General features: G+C 39.4%; 1 protein-coding gene across 1 annotated transcript in view; it reads left to right on the top strand.

The window, feature by feature from the left end:
* Positions 1-1,641: 1,641 nt before the first annotated feature.
* Ptp36E (protein tyrosine phosphatase 36E) overlaps positions 1,642-15,155 on the top strand; it is a 309,100-nt gene continuing 295,586 nt past the window's right edge. The window contains exon 1 of the mRNA XM_071598635.1: positions 1,642-1,785. Coding sequence (XP_071454736.1) covers positions 1,758-1,785 — 28 coding nt within the window. The 5' untranslated portion in view covers positions 1,642-1,757. The remainder of the gene's footprint in view (positions 1,786-15,155) is intronic.

The raw sequence follows: 15,155 nt of genomic DNA on the forward strand, positions 1-15,155 counted from the left end.
GTTTTTATCTTCCCTCAATTGAAAGGAGAAAAAAATATTGAGCACGGCATCAATAATCCCTCGAAATTCTTCATTCGCTCGCTAAGCGTAAAATGTGAGAGCGGGAAACGTAAAATCCTTGCGTGGGCAACAGCATGTTTAGTCCCGTTGAGGAAAATCGTAGCTGAGGTACTTGGGGTGGGGGAGGGGAGAGAGTGTTGGAGGCACTTGTGCCTCGGTTGCGTTCACCTTTCCCCCACAGCAGGGGCCTCGCTCGGCCCCCTGGCACGCGCGAATTCCCTCAGAGCCGGCCTCTGTATCCCACCACGTGCGCTCCTGCGAAAAACCCTCGCTAGGAGCCTCCATTCGACCCTCTCCCTCCTCACGAAAACTTCTCTCCCACCCACCAATCTTCCCCTCCTTCCATCCCGGCCTAACTAAACGAGCTGACCCCATACCACTCCCCCCCTTCCGCGAGCAATCCCTCCCCATTCTCCTCCTTCTCGAGAGAACACTCCCCTTCTCGCCCTTCTCCCCTCGAAACCCCCCCCCCCCCTCGAACACACACACACTGTTTCTCCTATCTCTCTCTCTCTCTCCTTCGGGAAGGATGGGAGAGTGAAAGAGAGAAAGGAATGGGAAAGAGAAAGGAGAAGCCGACCTCCAATGAGGTGCGGCCAGAACGTGACGTCACGGCGGGGCGAGGGGGGAAGGTAGGCTGGGAGGTTTCGGGTGTGTGTCTGTGCGGGAGAGGAGGGAGGATGCGGGTGCGGGCGGAGGGGAGGGAGGGGAATGGAGGGGAGCGGCGCCTCCTCCAGCTGCGAGTGGGTGAGAGCTGGTGCGGTGCCGCTCCACGGCCGAGACTTAAATCGTCGGCGAAGGCAGTCGCGTACAGCCCGGAACGGAGTGAGGTAGTCTCGGCGCCCGAGACGGAGTGGAACACGTTGAGGAGGACGGAGGAGGGATACTACACACACCCGACCGTTTGGGGGGGGGGGCGAAAGGAACGATACGGGAGGAGCGGACCGTTTTCGGTGCTGTAGAGGTGGATTGTGAAAAACGGGTGGGAGCGGAGGTGGAATCTCCGGGGAAGTGAAAGGAAGAGAGCGGATGATATCGGAGGGTCCGTGTCACACATTCTGCTTCGGAGTACACACCCCACGCGGACCCAAACAATCACGAGACCTCGAGTCTCCGGCCAAGCCTCCCGGTTCTTCTTCCCCAGGAAAAAAGTCGGAAATTCCTCAACTTGCGTCTTCCCGAGACTTTTAAGCGGTGAAAGGGAAGTAAGACACACGGATAAACACACAATTCTGCCAGGGGTGGAGGTGGTGGTGATTTCATCCCATTTGAGCGTGCCGGGTCCCGTCCCATTTGACCCCGCCTTCGCAACCACCTTCCATCCCACCCTTGCCTCCCTCTCCCGCTAGGACAAACCCGAAGCGGCCGGTGCTTTCCCGAAAGCGTCCGGTGTCCGCACGCTGTCTTCGATAGGCGCCACAACGGGGGCGGGAGGTGCGTCTGGAACTGGGGCCTCGTCCGCCGGGGGCAGGGATGGGGTCAGCAGGAGCGGGGGCGGCGGTGGGGCCTCCGGGACCGGCGGTGGTGGGGCGGGGACCTCGGGTCACGGCGGGGCGAGCTCGCACGGTGGCGGGGCGCACAGGAAGCATCGCTCCCACTCGAGCACGCGGTTCGCGGACCTGGAGAAGCCCAAGAGGAAGAAGAACGGCGGCGGAAGCACATCCCTTTCGTCCATACCAAATGCCATCAAGCTGTCGATGCTCAACAGTGGCTTGCTTTCGTTCGGTGAGTCCACCACGGCTTAGTGTTCCATTATGTCCGCTGAACTTGGCGGTATTATCTCGCCCATCGCACCTGGGCACCCCTTTCCCTCTTGAAGAAAAAGATTAGCTTATTAGATAAATTTGTTTGAACTCGTCCATCTTTTCCAATGCCATCGATCATAAATTTGTACCATCGCTTCCATTACTCTGTCGACGGTCACCAGTGCGCGAAAAGCTGGGGAAAGGTGAAAACAATTCTTATGCTGGGCCATTAAATTCCTGGCAAACACTTAAGCTGCTATGATGTTTACATCTTCAAAAGAAGACTGGAGTTCCTCTCGGCCATTGACTGCCAACATAACGAACGTGTTCACCATTCCCTTGATAGTACTTGCTTTCTAGATGGTGGCCTTCAATGAAACGAATGGAAATATCAAGTGAAGGACGATGAACATTGGGACGTTATCGTATTGGCACTGACCTATTGAGGGCTGCTTATCCGCTGAGAAAACGTTAGGTAACGGTGAGGTAAAATTACTCTGCCGACCGAGGCCTAAAGACAGCGAGGAGCTCGCTCTCCCAGAAGAGATCGCGGAGTTGGAATAAGTAACTTAGACATAAATTTCAAGTTGTACTAATATCTTGATTCCTCTTGGGTCTCAAATGTCTTATCGTTCAACCAGAATGAGCACCAGAAAACTGCGGAAATTCTCCATTCCTGACAACTTATTCTCTTATAAGACCATTGGGAATATTCAGCAGAGTTAAAGAATGAGTAATTTAATTCGATGTTTTAGGGCTACGTAACTGCAGTTTTTACAGAGCCATTTAATGAAAATTGGTTTTAAACGCCATTATATCCGTTAAGTTGATGCTGTAATAAATCCTTAGTGTATCCCAGTTGCCATAGTAGTTTTCCCTGAACGTCTTACTTTGAAGACCAAAATGTAAGCACGTAATCGTAGGAGTGCTATTATTATCTTATCGTTCGATTAAATGCTAGTACTGCGGAATTTAAATAAATATATTTTTGCATAATTCATATTTTGTATTATTAGCACAATTATTTAAGAAAGAGTAGCTGAAGGACATTGGTATGGATTTTTTATTTCTCTTCAATCATGCATTAGTAAAATATTGTTGATGTTGTGATTATATAATACAAATATTATCGCCAATTTATTTCCATTCCATTTGAATTCAAATGAGATTATTATTTAACTGGTTGATAGTTTAAATGAAGTTCCTGTAAGACCACCTGGCAATTGAAGTTACAACATACCACATATATACTATATGTGTTACCGCATATACGTATACTATATTTGTGGTAAAATCATCGAAAACTGTCTCGCAAAAGAGAAACTATGCCCTTTTGGGACTCAACCAGGAAACCATCAAGCTATTCTGTGATCGCGCTACCAACAGGTCTTATACAAAATGGCAAGAGAAAAAATTAAAATGCTCTGATAATAGTATTCATATACTATTAAAGGAATGAAAACTATGGACTTCAATCATATTTGGATCATTAGGCACTAGATATTTGCTCTCGAAAGTAGGGTTGCCAATTCATTCCAGTTGTGTGCATTTAATGTTGTGTACAAAAGTTATATTAAATCACTAGCAAACTTTTTTGCTTATGAAATGTCTTATTTAATGGATGTTAACTAACTAGAGGCCCCCTCAAACTTCAGCACAGATATTGGCACTGTAATCGCACTATATCTCGTTCATTTAGCACGAAGAAAAGGTTATCAATCGAAATAAATATATATTTAAGAACATAAAAATTATAATGTTGGCCCAAACTGGACAATTGTTTTTTACACAGCCTGACTTAAATGGCTGCCTGTCATGCAGAATTTGATTTGATATTAAGATAACATTACACAGGGGTGGATAATTATCCAGAGCCCCGGGTTTGATTTTTTTGGAGAAATGAGTTCTCATTGAAGATTTTATTAAGGAATTATTTAAAGCAAGTTGTTGGATAATTCGACCTCTTTTTTTGTCGTGACCACAAATTTTGAGTTTCAATTTTTGTCAATTATCATTATCAGTTCTGAATTAAATAAATAAATAAATTTCAAATATAAATTAAGCCGAATATTTAGAAACTGTATGAGTTTCCGGTAAAATGTGAACCCATATTCACTCCCTTCCCTTTCCTATTGACGATTATTTTGAAATCCGGTTTGACGGTTTTGGTGGCCGCAGTGATGTCAACAAAAAGCCATGTTGCTACAATCTTACTCCAAGCGACTATCTCAGGGATGAAGGCGACTTAACAAAGTGACCATTGAGTAACCCACGGCTCAATATCATACCTATTTCTTTAATGGCTATTCACAATAGGTAGGCGCCTACATTGTAAAGCGTGTCTAAATCTAAATGAACCAAACTTATTGATCAAAAAATGTGTGATAAATTTATTCATCTCCACAAACGAATTGCAGTTATATTTACCTTGTGCCTCTCATTAACATAGGGTGAACGCTGATCGTAATGGATTTTTAAAATATTGGTAATGTATAAAGTTTTTCCATTAACTCTCCCCTAGTTTAGAATGTAAATTTTCGAAAAACACCTTGATGGAGTATCGAACGCTTTATTATGACCAAATTTATGTAATATCCGTGTCCTTTGGGTTGATATTTCCATATACGAGGGTCATCCGGAAAGCAGTACCCGTTCGTGAATTAAAGACACAAAATTCTTGGTTAAAAATTTTAATCCTGGCCAGGAATTTTTTGAACCGTATGCTGTTGCATAAAGGTTTTGAACCCTTTTGGGTTTTAACGTATCATTCTAAAGAGTTTCCGTGTAACGTAAATGTTTTAACACACCATATCGTTGTGACATAGCAACACACACTATATCTTCGGGAAAATCAATAAATGAGGTAGTGAGTATACCTACATGCGAGCTATTTGCAAAGATGTTGGATTCACATCTCAAAAATTGGCATATGGCTATCGTTTAAGGCAGTCCATATTGTTTATCTCTATAATGCATTTCCATACCTTATCGGTGTTGTGCACTGTGAGATTCTTCTCCGGTGACACCGAGAAAGTTAACTGCACGGATGTCCATTAAAGAAAAATTGTTATAACATTATAAAAACCTTTTTTTCGAATAAATTTGAAAATAGAGAATACAAAGCTAACTCAGGATAGATATTGTTGTAATGATAATGTAGCAGATGGAAGATAATAGTCGGCAACTGGGCCAAATTGAATAAAATATTCGTTGTCAGAATTTTATACGCCACGTCGGGCGGTATATATAAACTTAAGGAATAAGCCAAGAACAAAGAAAATTGCTGAATGCGTTAGTGTAATTAATGCATGATGGATCTACCCTAAGATTCCATATTCCTGTTATAGTTCTTACAACTATTTCCTTCCCCCTCACCTTTAGTTTTCAATGGAGGGGAAATGACAACATCCCCTCTACTTTGTACTTACCTGAATTTCTGCAACGTATAATTTTTTGACATCAATTTCTCCGACCTTCTCATTTTTTCCCTGGAATTCTTTTTTTTTAAGTTCACTCGCCATTAGCCAATTGACTAAGTGCTTAAGGTCTAGGTGGATGGACGCTGACCCACAAGGTACGGTGAGTTCATTAAGAACCTTAATAGGGCTTCGAAACCACAAAATCATTATGGGCTCCAAATCTGCGGTTATGGAACCCATCAGAAAAAATTTTGCACTTTTCTTGAAATACTTCTACAATGCGGTTTCATGTAACACGGTAGGTACCAGGAATGCGATTCACGGGTGGTTCCTGAACTCCCACCAATAGTAAATTCTTGTAAGCAAAGTTCCGGAACTCAAAGAAAGGTGTCAGTACTTGCGGGTTTATGAAATCCACATCGATTCCGGTGCCAAACTCCGCCCTTACTGCTTATTCTCACTTATGTTCCAATTTGTTGACTGGTTCGTCGTAAGATCTACAATTTATCGCATTACTATTTAGTTTGATGTAGTTAAGTTAAAATGCTAAAATTTTGTTTTGGTTTTATTTATAATCGCATTTTCTAACCTTCCAGTTTGCACTTGAATCTCACCTCATATAAGTTTGTGAAAACCACGTTACAGTGTACTGGGCTGGATGATTTAATCAGATCAAAATTTGAAGGTTCTCTTTCTTTCGGGTGAATAAGAATAATTTAAAAAATACGAAGTCAATAATTTAATGTTTATAATATTATTTATGATGCATAATGATTACTCAGATACATTATAAAATAACGATATTACTTATTTTTCAAACGTTCTGAAACGCTCAAAAAAGCTTCAATAAATGAAACTATGTACCAAGTTCTAATTTTATTTGCTTGATATTTTGAGCCCTTCCTTATGGACTACATACCTAAGTGCAGTATATTTAACTTCCCGCATCACTATCAGGTCGCCTCCGCTCGTAGGAGCATTCTTCTACAAGGGGTAATTTTTGTTTTTTCCCTTAGCATGAAAGCTAAATTAGGAGTTTGAATTATCACAATACTTATACCCCACATAGTTCCCGGAGTTAAGCGTTGGCACAGATACAGGAAGTACCCTTGTCGTGTCTTCAGCACTATTCAGCAAGTATTCAGCACTGTAACATATTGCCACTCATCACGAGAATAATATTTAATTAATCTGAAGATAGAGTATTTTAAATATTTCGCCTAGTTATTTGAAAATAATGATTAGTCCTTCAGGTTTCTCGATTTATTAAATGCATTTACTCGCGTTAAGATTATTTTTGGGCTAATATCTAAATTAAAAGCAACGTTACAATATTTTTTACATGTTTATTTTCCCTACGCATCTTTCCAACATAATGGACGTAGATGCTCAGTCCAATCTGTATCTGAAGCTCATGCGGATTCCGTGGATTTGAAGAACCCCGAGTGAAGGAGAACGCCCTCCATTACCGTTCCAACAGAGTTCCGTTAAAAGAGGGTTTTGAGAGGCACCGTATCGTCTTCTTTTAATGATGGAACGTGATCTCCATCTCCCACAGAGGATGATGTTTTTGCTAATATAAATTCAAGGTTTCATATGGCCGTAATATAATCTGCGAAGGATAAAAAAGAACATGTCGCTAACAAACTGACAGTTATTGTCTTTTGATTATTCTTCGTTAAAATTTACACATAAATATAAGTTTAATAAAGTACAACTACGCTTATAAAACTCTTCTTGGAAAGTGATTAGATGTGAGAGCAGCAGCCAGCCAGTCTTCGGATTAATAAATACTCATTAGAGGTGCCTAATCTTCTTTCATCTTCTAAAATTTCTGGTGTTATCTATAAATTTTGCAGCAATTGTGGTGGGAGGTGACACTTTTATTACTTTTGGCGTCAATCATTACTCGCAAATGGTATAATTAATCCTGACCCATTAAAATTCTCTCACTACGTTAAAAAATATTTCTTCTTTAATAATTCAAAAGAAGCATCTCCTTGGTTTTTTTCTATTGATAAGAGGTAAAAATGAAGAAATCCTTCGAAGTGAAAATGCAAAGAATTTTTTTGGTCTAAAACATTGTATACGTTTCATTCTTATCATTATCAGCTACACTGTTGGTATTGTCTAGGTCGATGTAAAGGTAGGTAGACTATAGTCTTATTTATAATGAGTCAATGAGAGAATGAAAAATAGAAGAGACCAGTATATAAATATGCCTCATTTCATAAAAAAATACATGCAAATTCAACTCTCTCAAAAATAGGATAATTTCCATTTTTTATGTGAAATCGTTCAATCAGGTTCGATATTTATGTCCTCATTTATATATAATCTACGAATGTAAAATGAAATAGTACCAATAAAAAAACTCGAGCGTAATAACAGTCAATCAATCAACTTAATCGCTGTATACTATTGTCTAACGAATGATTCCTGTTACGAGTTTTAAAAAGTAGGTTCAAATGAAAATTAGAATCTTATTTATATTTTTGCTCGAAAAAATGCAGGATGCACATAAAAGTATAATTGTCCCTATGACGTATGTTTGAATTTTACTCCATAGATTTTGGTACGAAGCGATCTTTGCGCCCATCCTCCAAACTATCTTTATGAATAGATTGATCATTCTGGTTTTTGATAATTTTACACTTACATCAAATTCGCTTCGTTATAGTCTGTCCTAGATAGTTAAATTGGGTAGTTAATCGCTGTCATAGGGTTTCACACATAGAACACATCGCATTTCGCATAAAAAAAGTGTACTCGGCGAGGGTGAACAAAATCATAATGTTTATTCGTTCACTTTTTATGGTGGTGAGCAAAAAGTATTCTATGCTACACATTTCGGATATCAAACCAAGCCTGGATTTATCTGTTAATTACCTGGAAGTTAATGGCTTATGAATACGTCTTAAAGAAAGTTCACCACTTACTGCTATCCAGTGTTTCATCGGATTCTTACACCCAGCACTCACCTTAACCCTTACCGAAAGGATTATATTTCACAAAGTTCATTATTAATTCGATTCTGCTATCTCGCGGCAAAGCATCTTTGTAAGCCGTTGATTCCCTGGGACTTAACACTCAAAACGCGGATGCAAGGCTCGCGTGGAAAGGAGAAATATGGAGTTAACGAAGGGAGAGGGGCTAGAGAGAGGAAGTAGGGGAGGGGAGGACATCAGGTGAGGAAATAAGGGAGGGGAAAGGTCAAAGGGAAAATATTGAATGAACAAATCTGCGGCCCGGTGAGCTGAGTTTCCAGATAATTACGACGGTTGTTACGTTCGAGAAACTTGCTAGGACCAAATAATCCGAAAAAATGTGGCGCATTTATAGATGTCAGAGTAGCTCATGGGTACGATTAGAGATGAAGCTGGAACAGAAATGTTACAATAATTAATGTTAACGATTGATTTCATCAGTGGAGGGGATTTTATTCCAATGTCATGAAGAATGAGCGCTTTGAAGCTTTATTTAATTTGTTTTAACGAAAAGTGAGGTTCTGGTATTTGGTATTTTTATATTTTCATTAATCTTATTCCCAGTCCAAATAATTCTGATCGAGGATGCTAATCTGGATGGCGTTCCATACGTACATTTTGAAAATTTGATTAGATTGATTTGCAGATGCTTAGCAAAGGTTCCAACAAAGTACAGTCAACAAAATGTCAGCCGACCACACCCAATGCGAACATTCCACTTTTCATACTTTTCACTCTTAACTTTATATTTGAAATGCATAATCATACTTCTTGGCAATGTAACAATTAGAGGTTGATTTGGCGATGCACTCCTCTAATTTTTCAGTTTATTACTATTTTATTGTTCAAATGAGTGTTGTCTTTATGTAATCTAGTGAACTTTTCCCCTTGCAATTTCTTTTTGACCTTACGGTATTCCTGAGATAAAATCACCTTGTACTTATCTGTTTGCCCTTTTATATTTTTGTTACCTAACTACTTGCATTCTTATCTGATTTATTTCATTTGTTTCTATTTGTTCAGTTCGTGCTAATAGATTTCGTTTACTGTCGGGAGTAACCCCCACCTCTATTTCAAATATTCACCTCGATTCAAATATTAACATTTAAATTTAAATACTCTTTCCAGGCTGGATTTTCCATGAATGAATTGACTGATATTTAAACTGAACCTTCATAAATTTACGCACCCTTGGAGTGTAGTTTCTAGAGAAAGCCTGATAACGAATTAAACGAGGATTCGCCCTTCCCATCGATCTGCTGCGAGAAAGGCCTTCGCTAATGCCACCAGTTGAAATGAGATTTTCGCATGTCTAAACATCCAAGCCTATTGTTGATTGAGTGATTGGCCACCCGTCAACCTTAATATTTGTCATAACTTTCCCTTTCAGTCCTTCTCGTTAAATGGAGTTCTAACGAACGGACTTACGCAATCGCAGTCGAGATAGTCGAAGCGGCCATATTATGAGCGAAAAATAGCATACCCCCTACAACTTCCCTCCCTCCCTCCCTCCCTCACTTCCTCCCTCCCTGCCAACCGATCTTCCCTGACTTTCGTTTTGTTTTTCTCCCGCATTTGAGTGAGCGTTGGACAACTTCCGCGGGGGAATCCGCCCCACATCCCTCCGCCACTCGCGACCCACTAAGGCGCAGCTCGTCTCGCTCTCTCGGACACTCACTGCCCTCTTTAACTTCCCAACTACTCAGACCTCCAATCCACCACTCCCATCCCTCCATGTCCGACGTAATTTTTCCGTTTACTCTCTCCCAGCATACGCCCACTTCATCCGTCTTTCCTGAGCGATACCTCTCGAAGGTTGGCGTACAATTATACCCGCAAACTGTTCAAACGCGTCGTTGTCTGTATATCGTTTGATCTGCCAATGGGTTTTAAAGGTAATTCAACGAAGTTGACTCTGCTCATCGGATAGTTTCCGCTCAGTTGCACCACAAGTGATTCAAAGGCTCCATGGTATTATCTGATCAAGAGCATATTGTTGAGAGAAATCAGTTGGGCATAAATCATGCAACATGTGTTTTTGTGAACCTCTCCGTGGTTTTAACGCTTCATGCGGAAGTTAAATTGTTTGACCGTGCTATCCAATCCGTTATATAATGTGAAACGAAATGAGTAACAGAAATAAAATTTGAATTGAAATGGCAGTAGTAGTCGTTTTTAGGGGACCGACAGCTGAGGTCATTCGCGCCATGAGGGATGGATGGGAAAGGAGGAAAGGTGGAGGGAAACCCGGCGGCGGCATTAGTATACTCTTAACGAAAGTCGCCAAAGGGTCTGCAGTTTAACGTACCATTCAACGGACGGCGCACTCACTCAAAATGCTCTCCACAAAGCATCTCTCCCTCATCGCTCCACGAAGGGATTGAAATACCACTGATAAATATTTGCAATCTCCAGAATTCAAACACAGGCCCTCCTGATGGGAAGCCAGTACGTTGGCCGCCCCACCATCCCATTCCATTGAATTGAAATGGGGGATAAGGACGTTGAGGTGGTTATAAGGTTGGCTTCCCATCCAGAGGGCCTTGATTCGAATCCCAGTGGTGGTCGGATTTTTCTGTGCAATGGAGACTAAATTCTAGACAAGTATGTCGCCCGTCGTATGGGACGTATAATTGTGGACCTATTGGAGCCTTTCGTCAAGGGGACGGTATGGCGACACCGGGTTTCTCTCCACTCTTCATGCATTCCCTAAATATTCTACTCCTACCGTATTGAGTATTGCCGCCCATCCCTCTGGCGCAAATGGCTTCTGCTGTCGGTCGCGTATCCTAATAACTGCTACTTCTTCCACTTGATATAAACTATTGATAGAGAATTTATGCACATAATTCATCTCGTGCTCTCGGTTTTCGTCATATAACGTTTTCCTTCACGCTATTTTTTTGATTATTCCCGTTTCCCTCCTTTCACAAATCAATCAAGATACGGTGGAGTCAATTTGAGTATGGCGTTCATATTAAATAAATAATGTAATCACGGACCTATTATGCTTTAATAATCCTGATTGATAATATTTATTATCCCCTTCGTTCTGTTAATTTACCATACTTTGTGGGTTGCCATTCTGTTGTCCTTGATACCTTTTTTTACTCCACTATCTCTTTCCTTTTGAGGGCTTGCTAATTGTTATTTCCTGTGTTTACATGGACTATTCTTGGATAAAGGTGTGGCACTCTCAGTATTGGGTGAGCCGACGACCGCACCCGTTAATATTATACGTGTGTCGTGGAATCATTATGCAATAATGGGATGCCCTTGTTAGTTGAAACGCCCTATGAAGTAATGAGTACTACATTGAGAATATAAGTGAATGATATGAATTAGCATTTATATTTCGATACAATACTGATTTTCAGGAGTAACTTACGCAGTTATCGGAATGGGTTTTTCTGATGAATCTGATCATTTTGTCACGATATACTTTGGATCATCGCATGGAAACAGTATTCACGTTCTACGATGGTTTCCAGCGCATGAGATCAGTAAGATAAGATTCTCGTCAGAATGCTAAGTTAGATAACATGCCCTTTCTTGCTCTTCCTTTTAAATACACGACTCAAGGCCTGATTTGAAACATAAATATGAAATAATTGTATTTTTTAATTGCGATTGGATAAAATGTTTGAGTTTATTGCATTGAATAATGGGTAGTATTTTTATTTTAAAAGTCCTTTATCAAGATGAAGCTGTAGCCAGAGAAAAATATGTATTTCCGTTGGATGTTTTTTATCAAAAGCGCAACACAATTTGGCATATAACTAAAATACTTTTTAAATTTCTGTCAGTTGGAGAAGAAAAACTTCTGCTACTTTTATTACTTTAATTGTAAGTTTTTTTTACTAATTAGAGATATAAATTGGGCTTTTCCCGAAAATAATTCCACAGTTTTATGAAACACTGAAGGACCTCCTCCCAAATGGACACTTTTTCTCTACACTGATTCCTCGGTTATTTCTCACCTCTCTCTAGCCAATCAAGATATTTAACTATTTTTTATCCCCTGTATCCTCTAAAAAGTTCAGCCTTCGTATGTTATTTATCGTATTATTTTTTTTCTTATGCTCCAGTGCCGGCGTTTGAACCAAGGGTTACTTACTATTAAACACTTTTCCCGCGTATCGCGATTGTTTTTCCACCAGGGCCATTCTTTGTTCCTAACCACACTCCCCTTCCCCTCTTCGTAAACCACAGCGTTCCGATTCCCCATCATTATCCACCGTTTTCTTTCACCAATATTCACTAAAAAAGTATATGCGATGGCATATTCAATTCTGTAAAATCTCATCTATAGTTTTAATTAAAACTTTGCCGATATTAGTAAAATTATTTATTTGTGAGATCACCGGTTTCAACATATTTGAGTGCTGCCATTAAGACGTCACTTATGTTATGCATACGGTTGTACCGTGATATGTTATTTCTGTGAAGTTCAAAAAATTATTATTCAATTCTGTGGAATGTCCTCTGCTAAGAGACTCCAACGTATTTTATCTTGCTGCAGCAATAATCGAGAAATTACCCATCCATTTTTCCGTCTCATTTTCTACACTTGTACCATAACAATATAAACTTTATTTCTCTGTTTCCATTAAAGTGTTTTATAAATTGTCCTTACTTATCGTTCTTACCTTCCATGTTCATATATTTAAACATATGAGGTTTTCTTATTCTCTACAATAATTTTCTCCCGTTCCTATGTGTTGGTTTTTTGTTGAATAGATAAAAGTTTTCCTACGGTGGCAATAGGCAATAACTGTCTCCTTGATAGTCACGAAGCCTATCATTGTACACTTAACTCTGAGGTTATCATGATTCTCCATGAAGTCATTTATGTTTATCATGGTTTCCTTAAAAAATAACTTTAGTGAAGTGCCAATGCATACCTCAATGGTTTTACTCAACGGGAACATATGGACTTGAACACCCAGCGCAATTAGAGCACACACCTTTGAAACTGCCTCACCTCTTTCTGTAATGGACTCTGCGTGGACTATTTTTCGTCCCACTGTTAACCATCGAAGTATTTGGCATGGGTGGGCTTACAATCCACAGTCTCTTTCCCTCTAGTGCAACGCTAGGAATTATTGAAATTGGTTCAAGGTCCTCCATGTCGTCAAGACTCCTCCCAAATGGGTTGTGATTCCCCTTTATTAAGTATGTTATGGTCGATATTTATGATAATTATGAGGCAGTATATGTAGCTACAGTAGAGCCTTGTGAACATTGATATTTCCCCGACTTGAGCTAATTTACTCTTTCGTTCTTTATTTGACGGGTTTTTAATTGTGATAGAGAAAAGTCAGATATTTAACTATGGGGATTACGCATAGGGAAATTAAGAGATAAAATTTGCCATGGAACAGTAAGGAACCCAATTTGGAGAATATTGTAGATCGATTCAATCATTTTCCGCATTTCCTGGGAAATGAGCAGGAATGCGGTATTTTATATAGCCCAGGGTGTTTGATAAGATTGTATTCCCTGATTTATCCCTAAATGCCTCTTTTTTTCGACATCAGTATCGTACTTTGCTTGAAAACTACAGGCATTAATAATAGTGAAAACAGCTAGGCGACACAAATAAATAAGATATTTAATGCTCATAGACTGGCTATAATCGCAAGTTAATAGTATTTATTTACACATCATTAGGGGACTTAAGCACTTGGAGAATGTGTTAGTACAGGTTGATCTGCGTCTTTAAATACAAAACCAATTTTAAAAGGTAAAATTGTTGTTACCAGCCAATTTCTGTTTAAATCACTAAGTTGTCTCAATATAAAAGATACATTCTAAGGCAGTCGACTTTCTCTAATCTGGGAACTACGGGACCGGACTGGAGGAAGATTAAATGATCAGTTAATCCGAATTCAAATAACGATGGCTGTAGTCGTGTGAATTGCTTAGTTTTCCTTGGTATTATTTCTTGTGGTGAAATAAGGGAAGTTTAATTGAAATGTATGTTTCTCTAATACTAAGAATTTTAAATTTAATTTAATATACACGTCTATGGAGAATTCCACATCATATATCAATAATCTGATACAAGTTAATACACTTCCGTCCTATTCATTTTCTGCTCAGGTGTGATATTTGCTTGTTTGGTTTTTCTTGCCCCACCTTACAGTGTCGTCTGGAACTTGAGAATAAATTGTTTCTATAAACTTATAAGTAATAGGTTTTTATCGTATTTGACATTCTATAGTATCATTTCCCGTTTTGTCGTATGTGGTTTTTTGAGGTATTCATCGCCCCTCTACAGCATAATGTACAAGTCAAAAACATTTTCAGGTAAGGGGCTGGTGATACTTGAGCTGCAGAACTATAATTTAATTCAAAGCATCTAGATGAAGAGAAAGTTCTAATATTCGTCGAGGAAATTCTTATCTGACAAAACTTTAAGGATTTAGACAATGTGCTTTCTTTGATAAATTACGTGCTGTCATGTGCAGAGGCAGATGAAGGAATTTCACCGCCTCGAGCCAAAGAACAAAGTGACGCCCACCTGCTTAAGAAGCTATTTTCTCCTCTACACGTAATTAATATTCACATGCGCTCAGTCCATAGCCACCGTGGATGTCAGCGTTAAAGTTTATCCATTTATTGCATTTAACATCAATTTGCTGAGAAAGATCTTAGCCAATTTCTTTGAGTGGTGACTCTTACATGGTAATGAATTTTCCTTTTCAAAAAGTTTCACTGAGGTAAAAAAAGGAAATAATTATATGAGAACTAATTAATTTTGAAATCCTTTGATATTTACGTTTATTTGAAGAATACTTAATATTAAGCTGTATATGTAAAATTAAAAACTAAAATAATATGAGTTTCACAGGCCATTTAAGAATTAGACATTCACATTTTCTGGCAATATATTTTACAAATTTGGAATGAAATGTATACAGATAATAATACGAAATTGT

The sequence above is a fragment of the Hetaerina americana genome, unplaced genomic scaffold (genome assembly GCF_022747635.1).
Source record: "Hetaerina americana unplaced genomic scaffold, ioHetAmer1.1.p SCAF_10, whole genome shotgun sequence".
Classification (NCBI taxonomy): domain Eukaryota; kingdom Metazoa; phylum Arthropoda; class Insecta; order Odonata; family Calopterygidae; genus Hetaerina; species Hetaerina americana.